At 37.0% G+C, this 19278-nt stretch overlaps 1 protein-coding gene across 3 annotated transcripts; it reads right to left on the bottom strand.

The window, feature by feature from the left end:
- Positions 1-7877: 7877 nt before the first annotated feature.
- On the bottom strand, positions 7878-12023 carry LOC116683974 (nicotinamide riboside kinase 2). Of its 3 annotated transcripts, none has more exons than XM_032510024.1 (8): positions 11774-12023; positions 10992-11082; positions 10483-10531; positions 10061-10235; positions 8951-9022; positions 8684-8790; positions 8423-8508; positions 7878-8210 (listed from the first exon to the last, which is right to left on the bottom strand). In XM_032510024.1, the coding sequence occupies exons 1-7, from the start codon at positions 11797-11799 to the stop codon at positions 8423-8425; spliced, it is 606 nt and encodes a 201-aa protein (XP_032365915.1). In that variant the 5' UTR covers positions 11800-12023; the 3' UTR covers positions 7878-8210. The 3 variants fall into 3 exon arrangements, with proteins under 3 accessions (XP_032365915.1, XP_032365916.1, XP_032365917.1); XM_032510025.1 differs by having other exon boundaries at positions 7878-8207; XM_032510026.1 differs by lacking the exons at positions 10483-10531; positions 11774-12023.
- Between the last annotated feature and the right edge of the window lie 7255 nt (positions 12024-19278).

The raw sequence follows: 19278 nt of genomic DNA, 5'->3' as shown, positions 1-19278 counted from the left end.
TTACACATATTGGTCTTTGATGTCAGACAAGGTTAAACTTTAAGCAGTAGGAAAGGATATGGGCTATGGGCCACTTGCAGACACAAGTTACGGAGTCTTGTGGTCTGTTTTAAGCGGCAAAAAAACTACTGGGGCCAGGGTCGGGTAGGGCAGCTGCTCCTCCTGCATGGAGATGCAGTGTGGGTTGGGAACTTCTTGTAAAGAAGTGCACTCCCGCCGCTGCTTCTCCTTCGGTCCCTTAGTGATGATGAAGTTCAAACACAGATATACTATAGGGAGGTCCACAGAGGTGCAGAGAGGAAGTGGGGTAAACACAGGGAAAACAGTCAGCTGACAATCAGAAAAGAGACGGGGACAGAGACAGTCTCTCAGTCATATCATCATCATCATCTCATCATCCCCCCCCCCAGCCCAGAGTTAAACTGCATGCCCTTCTGTTTTAACCTGATTCTAACACTGCTATCAGCTTCTTAGCAGCTCAGACAACAAAACTCACATCAGAAATGTCCTAATGTAGACCATCTGGGTTCCTCACATGAGCTGCTTGCTTCCTCATCCTTCCACAACAATTCAATCATTTTAAGGTCAGAACTTTGACTTGGCCTTTCCAAACATTCATTTTGTTCTTCTTTAAGGTAGGGGGGTAGATTTATTTTGTCACAATATAACAGGTATATGGATTGAAGTATAAATTGAGTTTGTAACTCCCTTCTCTCATAGCAGAAAATATACGTTATATACTGTAGAAGCAATTATAAAATGGTAAACAGAAATAACTATAATCAGTGGAGCAGTGCTGAGGATGAATTAGAGTTTGAGAGTTATGATAGCTTTGGTCAGGAGTGGTGTCGTTTTTATTTTAAGAGGGTTGTTGTTAGGGGGGGCCTGTTAAATCGAGTTATGTTCATCTGTTGCTGACCATTGTGGTGTCATTTTAGGCAAATAATAAATTATAACTTGTTCAAATTTCTTCTATTATGTTCACTTGCAGAATAGTTAAGTGTAGTTGAAATGTCCTTTGCTGTTAAGCTATTGTTATTTTATGCAAATAATAAATGAATCAACTTATTTATTAAAATTTATTACTGAACATAAAACTTAATTTCTCTTCATCTCCATATGACAGCAGAGTTTGCACACAGCAGGCATGGTGCGACACCTACTGGTCTGTTTTTGTAATCGTTTTGAAACTGCCCTTGAGGTGCCATGTATGGTGGATACAACATTAATATGAATTTAATTATTTAATATAGCGCTAACAGTACCAACTCTGCACACACACAAGTTTCAGGTTACCTATATTACCAACTTTATTGAACCAAAATGCGAACAACAATAAAATACCTGTATCAGTAATCTTGATTTAAACCAGTTCACAAAGTCACAATACAGTCAGTCATTTAAATACTGCCATCTGCTGGTAGACAGGGGGAACAGTTGGTCCATTGCGGGGAGGGAAACCACATTAAATATGAATTTAAGTATTTAATATAGCGCTGATAACAGTAGGCCTACTAAAATCTGCACATTTAAGTTTTGGGGTTACCCTATATTAGACCAACTGGATTATAGGTACCATTTTATACCAACTGTAGTTATGGTACCCTATATTACCACTGTATTATAGGACCCTATATTACAACTGATGTATAGGTTACCCATATTACAACTGTATTATAGGTTACCCATATACCAACTGTATTATAGGTTACCCTATACCAACTGTATTATAGGTTACCCTATATACCAACTGTATTATAGGTTACCTTATACCAACTGTTTATAGGTTACCCTATATACCAAACTGTATTATAGGTAACCTATATTACCAACGTATTATAGGTTACCCTATACCAACTGTATTAAGGTTACCCATATACCAAACTGTATTATAGGTTACCCTATATACCAACTGTATTATAGGTTACCTATACAAACCGTATTATAGGTTCCCTATAGTACCAACTGTATATAGGTTACCATATATACCAACTGTATTATAGGTTACCCCTATATTTACCAACTGTATTATAGGTTACCTATACCACTGTATTATAGGTTACCCTATATACCAACTGTATTATAGGTTACCCTATACCAACTGTATTATAGTTTACCCTATATTACCAACTGTATTATAGGTTACCCTATTACCAACTGTATTATAGTTACCCTATATTACCACTGTATTATAGGTTACCCTATATTACCAACTGTATTATAGGTTACCCTATATTACCAACTGTATTATAGGTTACCCTATATTACCAACTGTATTATAGGTTACCCTATATTACCAACTGTATTTATAGGTTACCCTATATTACCAAGTATTATAGGTTACCCTATACCAACTGTATTATAGGTTACCCTATATTACCAACTGTATTATAGGTTACCCTATACCAACTGTATTATAGTTACCCTATACAACTGTATTATAGGTTACCCTATATTACCAACTGTATTATAGGTTACCCTATATTACCAACTGTATTATAGGTTACCTATATTACCAACTGTATTATAGGTTACCCTATATTACCAACTGTATTATAGGTTACCCTATATTACCAACTGTATTATAGGTTACCCTATAGCCTACCAACTGTATTATAGGTTACCCTATATACCAACTGTATTATAGTTACCTATACCAACTGTATTATAGGTTACCCTATACCAACTGTATTGAACCAAACAATGCGCTCATTAAACAGGGCTGGTGATGTGCACGTGGATAGGCTATTATTATTAATTAATATTAAATAACTGTAATAAACTACTGTTGCCAACATATTTCTTTTGGACCAGGTTCATATCAGCCTATTTATTGATTAATGTTTTTCTTCTAACGTTACGGATAAACGTACACACGCACAATTACCCGTTATAAAAGCTCGGCTTTTATTTGTATAGGCTATATTTACTATTACTCCGGTCCACCTGTCTTTCTTTTAATGTAGCTCTTTAAACGGAGAAATGAAAATAAGAATTTCAAAAAACAAAAAACGGTCCGTTATTTGAAATCGGTTTACTCGTTTTTCGTTTTTTGACTTCAGAAACCAAAACGGAAGAACGGCTCTTTTTTTTTTTTTTACCGTCTCTTTGTTTTTGGAAAAACGGTGGTTTTCTCCTTATTTCGTTTTGTGGTTCAAACGAAAAAACAAACGATCAAAACGTACACGGACCCACAAGGCCATCCTTGCCCGTTTGCCCGTTTTCCATACTAAAATTAAGAATTTTAAAAGTTAATTGGTGCAGTAAAACTCATCAACTATCAACATTCACGCCTCTAACGTGAAACAGATCGTCTGATTACGTGACCCAATTAGGAATTTCATCTTTGTGGCAAAAGCTCTTCCTAAAAAAACAAGTAGCTATAACTTGGCTGAGGTTAAATTGTTCTCCACCTGTAAAATTTGTTAGTTAGCAATAACATTTAACTTTACCTGGTCGTTAATATGTCGTGGGAATCTTGTTGTTCAGTCCGATAAATATTTGATCATAAACATCCGTTTGAGCTCCACATTCGGTTGCCGTAGTAACTGTTGCATGTAGTGTGAGTGAAATATATGCTGTTTTGTTTTGATATGCAACTCAGTAGGATAGTCGTTGTCAAGGTAATAATAGAGTGTATAATTATTAGTATTTCTATTGTAGGCTAGCTAAATAATATTTTTCTCATTTACAGTTTTTTTAAAGAGTGTAAGTGTGTATCTGATGAGCAGGTGGCACCTTGTACAGCAACCTTGGCCACAGTGTATGAATGTGTGTGAATTGTGAATGGTTCCTGTTCTATGTTTAAAAAAAAAAAAAAAAAGCGCTTTGAGTAGGCCCTAGTCGTTAAAAAGTGTTATATACGAACAGTCCACTTACGTTTATAACAATCATGTTGATAAAAGCATATAGGAAAAATACAGTTCATTTAAATGTATTTTAAGCCAGGCATAAAACGTAGTAATAGTATCAGAAAGTATTTACTTTCAGAAAGTATGTAAACATATCTGCATATCTGCACTGAAGTGATGAGTGATGAGAAAGTGATGTATTGTCACATGTGATAAGATTGGAGCATGTCGTTTGAAACTACTTTAGACTATGTTTACTGGTGGGCTGTTTATTCTCATGACGGACATTTCAAACTCTCTGGTTTCAAAAATAACATGTACTTTGGGGTTTTGGATGTTTTTGAACTAAACAGTATAGCAATCATGCTTACGAATACAATAACGTTTTTCAGCATAAGTCTTACTTACAACACCATGGCGTTAGCATTTTTGTGTTTATATGTGCGGGCAAGATTTATATAGTTTGATAAATCCCACAGTCTTTTCAAAGCTATTGCTCAAATTGGCTGGTTTACAGGGAGGGACTAGAAATCCTGTCTGTTTTTTTGTATTTCAAGAGAAAAATGCTCCACAATATGAATTAGGGATGAGGTCCTCTTGAAATGTGCGGGGCTTTAACCGGCATGTTGTTTAAGCATGCAATTGATATGGGTTGATCAGAAATTGTTATATTTATTGCTGATTTGAAACTATTTACATGACAGCATTGAGCTTCAGATCAATGGTGTTGTCATGGTAACAAACAAACTATATACAGAACGTTTTGCAGCAATGAATACAACACATGCGGTTGCAATTATGAAGTAAAATGTAATGAACAAGAGTTTTCATACTCAATATAACTTTTTTTTTAACTTTTTATTTTTTTATGATCAGTGTGTTTTTTTATTTTTTGGTTCTTTTTTATTTTTTTATTTCCACACCAGGTATGTGTGTATACAGTGTGTGTGTGTGGTGGTGTGTGTGTGTGTGTGTGTGTGTGAAAGAGACACAGAGAGAGTGGGCGAGGGGCGGGGGGGCAGTAGGCCTAAAAAAAAAAAAAAAATCTCCGATGGCAGAGAGACGCAACGGGAGTTGCATGTAAACCAAGCAGCACGTCTGAAACCCACGTTCACCAGAAATCTACTGGTTACTATGTAAGGACATACAAAACCCACGTTCACCAGAAATCTACTGGTTACTATGTAAGGGACTACAAACCCCACGTTCACCAGAAATCTGGGTACCATGTAAGGACTACAAACCCCATGTTCACCAGAATCTACTGGTTACTATGTAAGGACTACAAACACCACGTTCACCAGAAATCTACTGGTTACTAGTAAGGACTACAAACCCCACGTTCACCAGAAATCTACTGGTTACCATGTAAGGACTACAAACCCCATGTTCACCAGAAATCTACTGGTTACTATGTAAGGACTACAAACCCCACGTTCACCAGAAATCTACTGGTTACTAGGTAAGGACTACAAACCCCACGTTCACCAGAAATCTACTGGTTAGGCTACTATGTAAGGACTACAAACCGAAGTTAAAAACAAACCTAAAGCTGAAGAAACCCTAAACGTTAACGGAACAGATCCGCAGACCTGACTGCCTGCCTGACGGAGCGGGAGCGCGAGAGCGAGCGAGAGAGAGAGCGAGCGAGAGAGAGAGAGAGAGCGAGAGGGAGCGCATTTCTCCATGTTCTGTGTGTGTATGTGATAGAGCCGAGCGTGTTTTTTGGTCGGGGGGGCGCTGTGATTATCACAGAACGCTGCGCGGCCAGTTGAGGAGTTTTATTCAATCCGAGCACGGATATTGACTCATATTACTCGGATAATACTTGTACTCGGCAAAAGTGCTTTATCCGTACCGGATACTCGTTTCAGCCGGATACTCGGATCACCCCTAATATGAATACATGTATCTGCTCCTGTACCAACACTATATGACCCCCCCCCCCCCCCCCCCCTCTAAATATACACACACTGGCAAATTCTCAGAATCCGTGTGATTATAAATCCATGAGTGAGTGTTAGAAACAGGAGCTGGCAAGTGTGTGTGTGTGTGTGTAATGGGACATACTCACATGGTCAAGGTCTACATGTAGTTGGCTCAGGCAGGCTGTGACCGGATGGGTCTCATTCCTCCAGCTATGTGACACTCCTCTGTCCCTGACTCCTTGACACACAATTTAAAGCGTCCAACGTGACAGACAAAATGAACACTGGCTTTTATTTAGTTTCCATCAAACTAAGTCTTTATTAGGTTAAAGGTACCGGAAGAGGCTCTGTTATTTTGTTCAAGAGTGCTGTTTCAGCGCAACGTAGGAGGCAGAAACCGGACTGGAACTGTTCATACAGGTTACTGTGGGATAGATGAGAATGGAGTTGAGAGACAACTGTTTTTTCAAGAATTTTGGAGATGAAGGGAAGATTGGATATAGGACGGCACCAGGTTTTTTCAAAATAGGGGTGATGGGAGCAGTTTCAAGGATGTAAGGACAGTTCCAGTGGTGAGAGAAGAGTGGATGATAGCAGAGATGAGGGGGACGAGGGAGGGTAGGCAGGCTTTAACAAGTTGTGTGGGGAGGGGATCAAGTTGACAAGTAGATGGCTTGGATTCTCGCGAGCATGATGAAACCTGCTCACAAGCAAACTACATTATTTCTACATGTTTACATGACATATTGAGTGAGTTTTTTTTATGTAGGTAATAAACCTCAGTGTCCTACGACGCACATTAAGTAGAAGTTTTTGAATCCGACAGGACACTTTACAGCTAAAGTAGGTCTAGAACAAACTACAATTTACAAAGAGCCAACAGTTCCTTCATGTAGCCATGGTTTCTCACTCGCCTTTCACTCGTGTGGTTTGCACAAGTTGTTGTGTGCATGGTGTCCGTGATGAACAGATCCACCTGTGTGTGCGCTTTAACAGCCTTCGCACATACTGCTGTAATTCATAGCACCACGAGGCTAAGCCAGTGTGGTTTACTGCACGTCCTCCTGCTACAGCGTCACAACAATCACCATGTCCCTCCATTTCCACAAGACACACATATGACAGATTATATGTAACCACAGCTGAAGTCATTGGGGGCTTAAACAATGGGTGTTACCGTAATAGGTGGCAATAAAATGAAGGGGAACATGTGCTAGTTATAAATGCCTTGCTTTTCCAAATTGACAGGTGCTTCATAATAGTTTAAACAACTGGGACTCAAAATGACCCAAATCACCTCACTTTTCTGACTGATTTTAAAGTCCAAATGGCCCTTTGTTCCTCTAATGAAAGACACATTGGTTGTCAATGTACTTTGGGAATGATGAGCTGCAGAATACATGCACCTGACCGGTTCTTTAGTTATCTGTGGTATGATGAGATGTTCACACTCTGACAGGATAAGGTATTCCCTCAGTCAGGTCAATCACAAATTAGCCTCAGATGGCATTACATGCTGTACAGCATATGGCCATCTGTTCTTTTGAACTATCCCCCCCCCCCAAAAAAAAAAAACTCAGGGTGAGCAACTGAGGACAGATCCTTCTCCCAGTACAGACATACAGTACATGCAACAAAGTTGTGTGTACAGAGCAGTCCTGCATAATGAAATGACAGTAGCTTCCTCAGGGGAAATGAGAAATTATCATAGCCTATTTATATGTACAAACATATTGGCACGCGCCTTGGGCCTCATGCGCTGTAAATCTAGTGCTAATAGCCTAAATCTAAATAGATAGATAAATTGGAGAAGGGTTAAATCAGGATGTAAAATTATCTAAATTCTGACTAGTACCATCAATACCTGCAACAAGATGAAACTATCAACTTGCAGGTATATACACGTCAGACTGAGGTTATTGGCAAAAAAACTTTGGATGGTTCAATAAGGTCAGTGTTCACACAGCTGTATACCAATATCAGTCATGGTTACCAGTATTCACAATTATAAAAGGAAATATGTGGCATTTAGGTGAGATATAGAAAAAGTGGTAAGCTCTTTATAAGTTATACCAAAAAAAACCCCAGAAAGATAGAATTATAAATCAACAAAATTTAATTTTGTAATGACAATTACTTTAAATGTATGCATCTACTTACTGTATATTAACAGCAACTAATGCATTCATTTGTAGGAGAATGTGATAAATGGTCCAGTGCAAGTCAGTGGTTTAGCATAACAGTAACACAGTAAAGCTCTGGTTCAGCAATCACTTAAAAAACAAACAAAAATTTAAAAAAAAATAACTTAACATAGCTTTGTTTTCTTAAAAACAAAGAATCAAATTATATATATAAAAAAAACAACTTCATAAAAAAATCCTTGGGCCTATTTACAAGTTCTGTACAGGGATGGAGTAGAATCTTCCTGCTGCAAGAAAAACAGAAAAAAAAGCAATTGTACAAAAAGGGTTTCTATAAATTTTCTTAAGTAACTTTGTTTTTTCAAAAGCAGAATATTTTTAGCAGCAGAAATGAGACTGAATGTGTCAGCCCTCAAATGTGGCAGATTTTTCAAACTAGGATATACACGCAGGCACCCGTAAAATGTAGTTGCTGTCAAATTGGAAACGGTCTTCTTACCTATAAACGATTAAGCAGATTGTTCTGAATGCCCTCATACACCTGGTTGTAGATCTCCTCTTTGGACTTCAACCCATCCAGGTACTCTGCAACCCATAAAAAGTGTATAAAGTGTTTAAAATACACCTTTAAAAAAAATTGTAAAGTTTGAATAACATGAGATTACACAGAATTTCCCAAAGCATTAGCAAAAAAAATATAAATAAATTATATATATATATATATATATAATATAAAAACCATACACAAGATGCAACATACCAATATCCAAGCCACTGTTCTCCATCTCTCTCCTGTGCTTCTGGTACATCGGCCACACATGGCCATCAAACAGGCCAGGAGGGTCGGGAACAGTGTACTGTCTGGTACTGAAGAAAACACACGGTTAGAAAATGTGCACTTGCCATATTAGGGATATGGAGGAAATCAGCTGAAGTCAATGACAACAAAAAGGTAAATGTGAGAATGCATTTGTTAGAAAATAATTGAAGAGTAAACATTAATAACACCATTTTTGTGTCCACTCACCTTCTTCTTCTCTTGCACTCCTCATAGGGAACGGTGATGTAATAACTCTTGTCGAAAACATCCAGCAGGGGCCTGGAGAGTAGATGAACAAGGCAATCAATGATGATACAGGTTTACAACGTAGCAAGTGAAAAAGGAGCATAGTTACGCAACTACTTATAGCGTCTCTTATCCATATACTGCAGCGTGCTTGACATTCACACCTAGTACACAGAGTACCAAGACCACCCAGCTTTAAGAACAACTGAGTTTTTCGGCTGAAACCCTTATCTTTAACTGCAGGACCTGCTCGATGGGGTCTGTGTACATATACCAATGTACGCAAGCAAAAGTACCACGTGACACCACAAAAAGGACACCAGGCTTCCAATCTGTTGTCATGAATATCTCATGAATTTAAAATACACAGCACGATTTTCCACAGAATAAATAGCAAATAGACACAAGTGCTAACTACTATGGCTGGTGATATGATGATACATCGTCCAAACGATAAAAAGACTATATGTTTCTACATCTTTTTCTTACAATGTCACAAAAACAGCAGCATAACTGCATTTGGAAGACCCTTTACACATTCAGATAAAGTTATTTCAATAGTTCGGTTCCTATTCACGTTCATAGCAACAAAAATGACGAGGAGGCATACAGTTAGAATAAAATAAAGAGGAATTGTTTACTTGACAGGCTATGTTTGTGTGTTATGACATGATCTGGGTCACATGACAGTGATATAAATAAAAGATGTATCCTGGGATTTATTCACAACTTTAATTTTGTCAGTACTTTTCATTGTAAAACATTTAATTTAATATTTGAAAATAGGCTTTATCATATGGTTATGGTATAGATTTTTTATTTTTAATTGAATGATCAGAAAAACATTGCAATGTACTGTATATCAGTATCCATTTTGGCCATATTGTCCAGCTCTATTAACCAGACTTTTTTGGAACAACTAACCACATCTATCTTTGATAGAAACTATGTCATTCAACAACATAGATCAGTTGTTCAGACGGTGTAACCAATATAGAAACTTCCATGCGAGAACTTCCTAATAGATAGCACACATAGCAAGTTAAACAGAGTGAATTAAAATCAACATACGGGTAGTTGTAGAGCAGGAAGCCCTCCACGATCAGAATATGGATCTGTTCTTCTGGGTTGGCCACGCTGGGTGCAGAAGACAGAGTAATGCCGTGGGAACGGGCAAACTTCACTGGGTTCTCAAGCCAGGCCTTGACTGTGTGAGTCATTGCCTCCATATCCAAAGCTGTGATCACTGTAGAGCCAGATTGATAGAAAAGGAAGATGATGGAAAGGATACATTGTGAATTAGATCAGACTGTCTCCCCCCAAAAAATGGAAATGTGTTTTGTATTCTGTTTCAAGTTACTGGCGCAGAAACAAGCTTAATATTATGTGTGTTAAATGGCTATAATGTAGCTATGTAATGTTGGAGAGTGGGAGTTTATGACATTAAAAAAGGGAAACCAATGAGTCACTGGCAGTCTTTAGTAAAGTCTTACCATCCCATTGTCTAAAGCCGTCCTCCCCGACTTCTATCTGATCAGGTTTCTGAAATAACAGTTACCAATAAAACATTGCTGCAACCTCACAGCATGCACAAAATAAAGCAAGTAATTTACAAAACGACACAGCTTTAATGAAATTGGGGGGGAAAGGTAAATGCTTAACATTGTATAAGTTAATGTAAAGGTGCTAATGGAGACAAAAGACAAAATGGATGCAACTGGCCCGGGTTAGAAATGTTTTGTTGAACTAGCTAATGCAAAGTTGATTTATTTAGCTAGGGATGTCAGATGGCTATTGCAGGAATCTAAAGAAATGTAAAGAACACAAGGGAGGAAAATCATGACTGAAGCAGTAAGAAGAGACAACCAAGTAAAGATACTAGGCTCCTTAGTCATTTCCATATCTAGCCTACTCTGGGGAACATGCAATGTTTCTGCAGAGTTCATAAAAGGTAAAAGTAGGCTAACATTGACACATGTATTATCCATTCGCTAAAACTCACCTTGAAAAAGTTGTCTTGGTGCACAACACTGCAGTTGGGCAAGGTCTTGATCAACTTTTTTGTCAGGGTGGTTTTGCCACCATTAGTGACTCTGTCAACAAAAGTCAAAAAAGTGGTCAAGCGCACATTAATAAAGTGTTGCCAGCCATTGTTGTGGTTTTAAACTAACTTATTTTCATTTGGTAAGCCGCTTTGGTAACGTTAAACAAACTGTGCTGAATTAAGAGCACATAACGTTACTCTGTTTTAATAAAATAGCTGAAATAACATGCATTAAACTAGTGTCATTTCTTAACTTAAACGTGTGTATATAGCTGATAAACTAGCAAGCTAAGAATTAAACGGATGTTGGTTTAGGACAACTATGATGATAAATTTCCCTCCACTTTTGAACAGAGTCTCGCGGTGAATTTTCAAATGTCCCGCTCGATTAATGACAACAAACCAGACACACCGAACATGCCTATAAACCTACGATGACAGAACAATTTTCTGGCGGCAGCCGATAAAATATGTGGCCCAAAGATCATGTCTATCGACCAGAAGCTAATGTTAGTCACCATTTGTAGAAGGTAACGTTAAGTTAAATTACGATAACGTTAACGTCGTTATTTCTCATTTATCAACAGTCTGATTTAAACTAGCTACTTAACGTTAACTACATACAACCAGTCAATTTTGCTTCAACATTACAATATTTTAACTATATGTAGATAGCCAACTAACGTTACGTACAAAATGTTGGCCAGTAAGTTACTTGATACAAATACAAAAAAACTTACCCGCCAATTCCTATAATGTATTTCATCTTTTCGTCTCTTCTTGACAATGCTGCTAAACGTCAGCTGAAGAAATAGTCCACAGCACTTCTTTGTACTAGCTAAAGTCGAGGATAAAATCCAACAAATGAAAAGCTAAATCATATATTTCAGCCGCTGTAGCAAGATCCGATGTCTTCTCAACTACTACTCCATTGACACACTGCCTGTAAATATTCATCCTGTGTCATATTGCGTCACCACTCAAGCAAGCATGGGGCGTTCACGCGGTCGGACGTGCTCGTGCTCTTTTAACCTAACTGTAACTCTCTTGTTCTGCGTGCCTTTTCACGGTAGCCAATCAGTGCCCGCAGAGCTCCTGCCACTAGCCAATCATGGCCCGCGAACTTTCACATATTTACATATTTCACACCACCTGCTTTTTTCCATCTCAACGTTGATCAGCAGTTCGAGCAATTTCGCTCAGCAGTTAATCCACTTGATGACCCAACGTGCTGTGGAAAACTACCATTGATGGTCTTCTGCTGTATATCAGTAAACTGATGGGTACATCTCTGTCAACACTGCTATAAAAATCTGTAAGGAAGTTTAAAAACAAAATCAGAATCATAACAATAAAAGAATCTGTGTGGAAAATATGAATGTAGCCTAATTGTAATTGCCTGATGCTATTTAAGCCAAAGTTATATTTAAATATAATTTTAAAGGAAATCTAACACTTTAACAGTAGCCAAAGTAAAGCAAGACCACATCACTTCATAACTATTTACATGGTGGGATTTTATCAGTGATAGAAGAAATCATTTAAAACTAAGAACTAAGGACCACATTTAACATTTCCTTAAAACTATAAAAGTATTATGATCCAAACTACTAAAAGTATGAAAAATAAAAGTATTGTCAGTAGGGCGCTGTTAGTGTTAGTATTATATTACTGGACTATTACTATTTATGCATTAACATGTAAACAGTACTTTAAGGTTGAGGTGGAGCTAATTTAAAATGCTTCACATACTTGAGGGAATAGTAACATCTATAATACAGCATCATATTTTATATACTGATCATGTTTGGTTTGCAAAATCTTGATCTGAAAAGTAACTAAAATAGATAGTGGGGTACAATGTATATTTGCCTCTGTTTTCCCCTTGACTGCAATACTAAAAAATTCTAAAAAATACTAAATAAAAAAGTAAATTACGAGCAAAATATGTTTAACGTATAAAAAGTAAAAGCAGTTATACACAATTGACTATTTCAGAGAATTATACTATCATAGATATCATAGGGAATTTATACATATATTCAATTTAAACAATATGTTATTTAAATAGTCATAGAACCATGTTGATTACTTACAGCATAATATATGCATCATATTTTCATTTACAAAATAACTAGTCTAATAACTAGCTATAACTGCAAAGTCTAACAAAAAGTAAAATGTTTCCCTCTGAAATGTAGTGAAGCAAAAGTATGAAGTACCATAAAAGTAATGTAGAAATACCTCACAATGTACTTAAGTATAGTACTTAGAATAAAAGAGTATATGATAGAATCAATTTGACTACTTGAGTAGGGTACTTAGTTTTACTGATTTCATGGTTGCCATCTACATGTGGCCTCATGGAAAACGCAATAAGTGATTAAAGATGCTTCAGGAGAAATTGTAGTTTCATTAGAACAAACAATCTGTTTTTTTCTATCATGCTATAAAATGTTTTCATGACAGGTGTGCTAATTTCCTCTGACAGTAAACACCAGCCAGGACAAAGGACAAAGATTTCATCATAGGAAAAACTGCAGATCTAGTACCTGGATTATTAGTGTTTGCTCAAGAAATGAAAACTTAACCACATCATTGCAGAAGGCTTAGCCTTGAGACATCCACACAGATAGAGTGGATACAGGTGAGATGGCCTTTCGATCAATACAGGCTGTGATTGGCAGGTAAGAGAAATATGTAAAAAGCTGATATGTGTAAAAGAGAAAGATCAATTATCTTTGCCATTTTCAGTGTAGGGAAAGTGTGTGCATGTGTGTATGTGGTGTTTTCCTGAAAGTATACTGTACATGGTGAGAGGAATACAGTCACTCCTGAATGTCAGATGTGGCCTAGGGGGGGGTAAATGGAAATGGAGTCGAGCAGCGACCATTTTACAAAGCAGAGTCAATAACCAAGCTCCTGCCAAAAGTCAAATCCAAAATAGCATGACCCATTTAGTCAAAATCACATCACTTCATGTGTGTTGGACACCTGTAGGTAGTGACAGAAGTAAACAGATAGAGGCACACTGACACAAAGTGTGACTCATTAGGTTGTCCTGTTGTGTGCTGATAAGGTAGTCTGGAGGCTCGATCCTTACATGGGTTACAGATCATTGATAAAGGTTGGTCCCTGCTTTGCTTTTCTTAACTGATGAACTGCGACAGTTGCACACTAATTAATCCGTGTCAAAAGCACATCCAGAATTCACGGTAGCAGTGAGGTCAGATGCATGTGTTTGCTTAGTTGCTTTCATAACAGATTGAGGTATAAATATTATAAAATTTTAACTTTAAGCTTAACTTTCCCTCTTTCCCCTTTTGTCTTTTTTTAGTTCAGTGTCTTCACAGCACCGTTTCACCGGGTGGAGTTTGCAGACTTCTGGCTGCCTGATCAGCTCAACTCTCAGAAGCCAGGGAGGGGAAGGTGAATGTCCAGCTACAGAAATAAATACCCTAAAATAGAGCATTGTTGTTAAAGAGCTAAAAGCAATGCATCTGCTGGGCACACTTTGTTTTTTGGCTATGCATTTTCTCATTTCTATACAAATGGACAACAATAAAAATTAATTCATTTCATGAAACATTAAAGTGAATGTTTTTGTGTCAGCCCATTATAATCAAAGAGAAGGTCCCTTTTTATAGACACACCATCGTGTGTGCTTAGAAAAAAGAGGTGACCTTAAGTGCAAATGCAAGAAGTTGGCCTTGGTCTCCTTGTCAAATATTTTTCAAAATCAAACTAATATACAGGATCTTGTTAGAGATACAGAAAGAAACCCAAACAAAATTATGCTATAGCAATGTTGGCATTAAGAAGAAAATATTTTAGTCATTTCTAAAAAATGTAGGTCAGTGTTTTTAAAACTTCATACTGACAAGAAAACTTTGAATATAACCACATCTCAGATCAACTTTCATGAAGTAAGTAAAATGTGTTGGGAGTGTAAGGGCAGTCAGCAGGCCCCTAAGTTTAAAGTGAATTTTAAAGCGTTAATATACGTAACCCAGGGCAATGTACAGCGTTCTGGTAACAAAGCGTTTTATAACGTTAGGTATAACACACGTGGCAAGACACTTTCGGTGTCTTGCTCTCTTTTCCTGACATCGTGTGTGACAGTCATGTCTATTTGTGTGCATGCATCCATGTGGTCATGGGTCAACAGCCAGTGCCTCTCTCTGACAGTATAGTGTGTAAGGGAGAAGGGTGTGAAGGGTGACTCATGTGATTATCTTATGGTTATGGTGACATCACAGGACACCCTTGATCCAAGAAAAGACAGACATTTCTCGGGAGTCTAAAGCAAACCTGATCACAGTCCAGACATAAGTCCGGACACTAAAAAGGCAGCACCAAAAGTAAGTTGTCTTTGTGGGATGTCCTCATGCACCTCCACGTCTTCATCAAGCAGAAAGTTGGCATTTCCTACCTGAAATCAAAAGCAACGAAAGATACTCAAATATGTTCTGTGCAAGAGATATGTTGGAAAAATTGAAATGCAGCATAGTACACCATGGAACCATAAACATATTTCTGTTACTCAAAAAGATTCAATTTTGATCAACCCATGTACAGTAGGGGCTCGAAAGTTTGGGCACCCCAGGTAAAAATTTGTATTAATGTGCATAAAGAAGCCAAGAAAAGATGGAAAAATCTCCAAAAGGCATCAAATGACAGATTTGACGTTCATATAATATTTCACAAAAAGTTAGATTTTATTTCCATCATTTACACCTTTAAAATAACAGAAAACAAAATAAAAGGCATCTGAAAAAGTTTGGGCACCCTGCAAAAAAAGAGTTAATACCTTGTACTGCCTCCTTTGGCAAGTATCACAAGTCAATCAAGTATTCTCGGCTGTCTGTCATGCACTGCTCTTTTAAGGTCTAGCCATAGATTTTTAATTATGTTGAGGTGAGGAGATTGTGAAGGCCATGGCAAAACCTTCAGTTGACGCCTCTTGATGTAATCCATTTGTAGAACCCATCCTCTCTTTAACTTCAACTTTTTCACAGATGGCATCGAGTTAGCGTCCAAAATGTTTCCTCTTACTCGTGAAAGGTTCCCTGTGCCACTGGTTGGAATACAACCCCAAAGCATGATTGATCAGCTTAACAGTTGGACAGAGGTTCTTTTCATTAAATTCTGTGCCTTTTTTTCTCCAAACGTACCAATGCTCTTTCTGGCCAAAAAGTTCTATTTTAACCTCATTGGTCCACAGAACTTGTTACCACAATGCATCAGGCTTGTCTAAATGTTCATTTGCAAACTTCAAATGCTGATTTTTGTGGTGAGGACGTAGAAGATCTTTTCTTCTGATGACTCTTCCATGAAGACCATATCTGTACAAGTATCTCTTTATAGTGGGATGGTGTACCACAACTCCAGTGTCTGCCAGGTCTTTCTGGATAGAACGTGGATTGACTTGCTTCTTTCCGATATTTTTCTTGGTCTTCCAGATCTTGCTTTAACTTCCACTGTTCCAGATGACTGCCATTCCTTAATTACACTCCAAACAGAGGACATTGGCATTTGAAAACGCTTTGCTATCTTCTTTTAACCCTCTCCTGCTTTGTGAGCATCAACTATTTTCAGTTTCAGTTTTCTAGACAACTGCTTAGAAGAAGCCATGGTGCAGATTGTTGGGGCAAGGTCAGATGAGTCTGGTCATTTAAAACCTTAAGATTGACATCACCTGGTCTTTCCAGACGATGATTGAGAACAATCCATGACACTGTCAGGTCTCAGCTTTCCAAACGGTGCGGTGCATGCTATAAACTCTAAAGGGTTCCCAAACTTTTGCAGATGCCATTTACTTGTTTTCTTTTATTTGGAAAGTTTAAATAATGGAAATAAAATCGAACTTTTTGTGACATATTATACAAATGTTTAATCTGTCATTTGATGCCTTTTGGAGATTTTTCCATCTTTTCTTGGCTTCTTTATGCACATTAAAACAAATTGTTACCTGGGGTGCCCAAACTTTCAAGCCCCACTGTAGTTTATGATATTGCTGTTTCCTGTTTAGATATTTGACTTTACACCTGTACACTAGTGGTTCCTAACTACTTTCTGCAATGCCCTGCAATGATTAATATGACAAACTTGTAGCAAACAGCTGCCTGTTTACGCATCCAGGTAAAAATTGAATATGTATTAACTCCCCTGTATGAGTACACAGAAAGTATAATAACATAAAACAAAACATATTTTGGGAGGAACAGTTTATTCAATTATCTTTACAAGGCAGAACTAACCATTGCAATCTTAAGAACCATGTATGATGGATCATCTTTCCCATTCAAAGCTGAGCATTTTACAGCACACAAATACAGGCAAAGATAAATAAATATCGTGTTTTTATAGTCAAAATGAACATTTTGATTTTTGGAAAGGTCATATCAACTACATTTATGCAAATCTTGCTTATAATAATGGGTGTGACCAAACCTATAAACTACAATAACTTTTAAAGCGAAAAGGCTACACTTGCTTGGTGACGTAACCACGACAAAGTGGTGTCCCATTTCCTAGGGGTAGGTTTTCAGCCCTAGCCCTTTGCCCCTTGGTTTCGATGGCCAAGGGGTAGGGGTAAGATAGAGAAATGGGATTCAGCCTTCATATTCCTTCACTTTTTCTGGATTTTGTTTTACTCATTTGGTTCAAAAATAGGCACTCAGTACAGCAAACAAACCTTAAACACAAAGAATGACGTAACTGAGTTGCTTCATTGATGAAACTGCTCAGGTTTGGTTTACTCGTGTGAAAACAGCCTAATATGACTGAAAATAATGAAAAGTTAGACTTTCTTTAACATTCTTTTTTATCAGAAAGGCAAAAGAACATAATTGAGATGGAACTTTAGATACAGATATTTCATGAGTCCTAATTTCTGTACAAAAAAGAAGAAAACATATCCATGCTTTACTAACAGCTGCATGTCATCAGTTATGCTATTTAACAACACAATATAAACTTTAGTAGAACTTTTCTCCTCTTAAACATAACCAACTCCAATAGTGCAATCCTCTGCCCTCCTGCTACAATAAGTTGAACAGATGGAAGACATGAGAAAAAATTTATGTAACCCTAGAAAACGTGCAATTCAATGCATTAAGATGTTTCAATAAATGTTTTAACTTAAGTGAATGTCACTCTATGCTGCTAAAATGAACTTTTCTAAATCTCCACATAAACTTTATAAATCTGATATAAGAACCACTTTATACTTCATCAGGTTTGTGATCAGAATATGTTTTCAGAATCTGAGCCGACAGCAAATGTTCCCATAAAGCACAATTTATGAAAATTAAAATGCAATCATTGTGTACAATGTTTGTGTATTATTGTCTTGATTATGGCCACTTTCATACAAATGTCAAACAGAATTTTCTGCAGATATTTGGTATATGGTGTGTTAGTATTACTATTACTTATACAAATGAGTCAAAAGTTTGGACACGCTTTCCTTTTCATGACATATACTAGAATGTACCAATAATATGTGGAATACAGTCTAAATATTAATATAAAGAATTTTCTTTGATGTTGTATGACATCTATTTATGTGACCATAACCATGTTACACAAAATAAACATTGTATTTTACAACATTTTGTAATAGAATAATTCTTTTTCTTTTTATAATTTTCTCATGTGGGTTTTTCAGGCCACAAAATGTAAAATATTGATCATGTTTGCGTATTTTCTAAGCACAATAAGACTGAGGCACAAGGTACAGTACGGATGTTAATACATTGATATTTTTAAAATGTCAGTACAGCAAAGGAGTTATATACAGCAGTTATGAGGCAAAACTTATAAAGAATAAAGAAGGCATAAGATGTATTGTTATTTACATCTAACACATTATATTCCCAAGACCAGCATCTGTTACATCACTAATGTAGCTGTTAGACATCTCTGGTCTTGCCAATTGTTACATCTCTCATTACATATGTACACATCACTAGTATCAGGCAAATGCTTCTAGGTTATCCAATTGTCAGATTTTCAGATTCTTTTGAAAAAGTCAGCTTTTCCATTTAATTTAGTGTATTTATTTAATTATTAGTAAAATTGTCAAATTTGAAAGTTGTAATCCTTTACAACAAGAAGGTACAACATGAGATTCCATAATTGGAGTTACAATATTGTGTTATATTGTGTCCTGGTTTTCAAGAACCTACAACAATGTAAGCTATAAAACATGTCCGACCACACAGCAGATGATGTGTTATGA

This window comes from Etheostoma spectabile, unplaced genomic scaffold, assembly GCF_008692095.1.
Source record: "Etheostoma spectabile isolate EspeVRDwgs_2016 unplaced genomic scaffold, UIUC_Espe_1.0 scaffold00019167, whole genome shotgun sequence".
NCBI classification, from domain to species: domain Eukaryota; kingdom Metazoa; phylum Chordata; class Actinopteri; order Perciformes; family Percidae; genus Etheostoma; species Etheostoma spectabile.
This window is presented reverse-complemented; position numbering and strand designations above follow the sequence as displayed.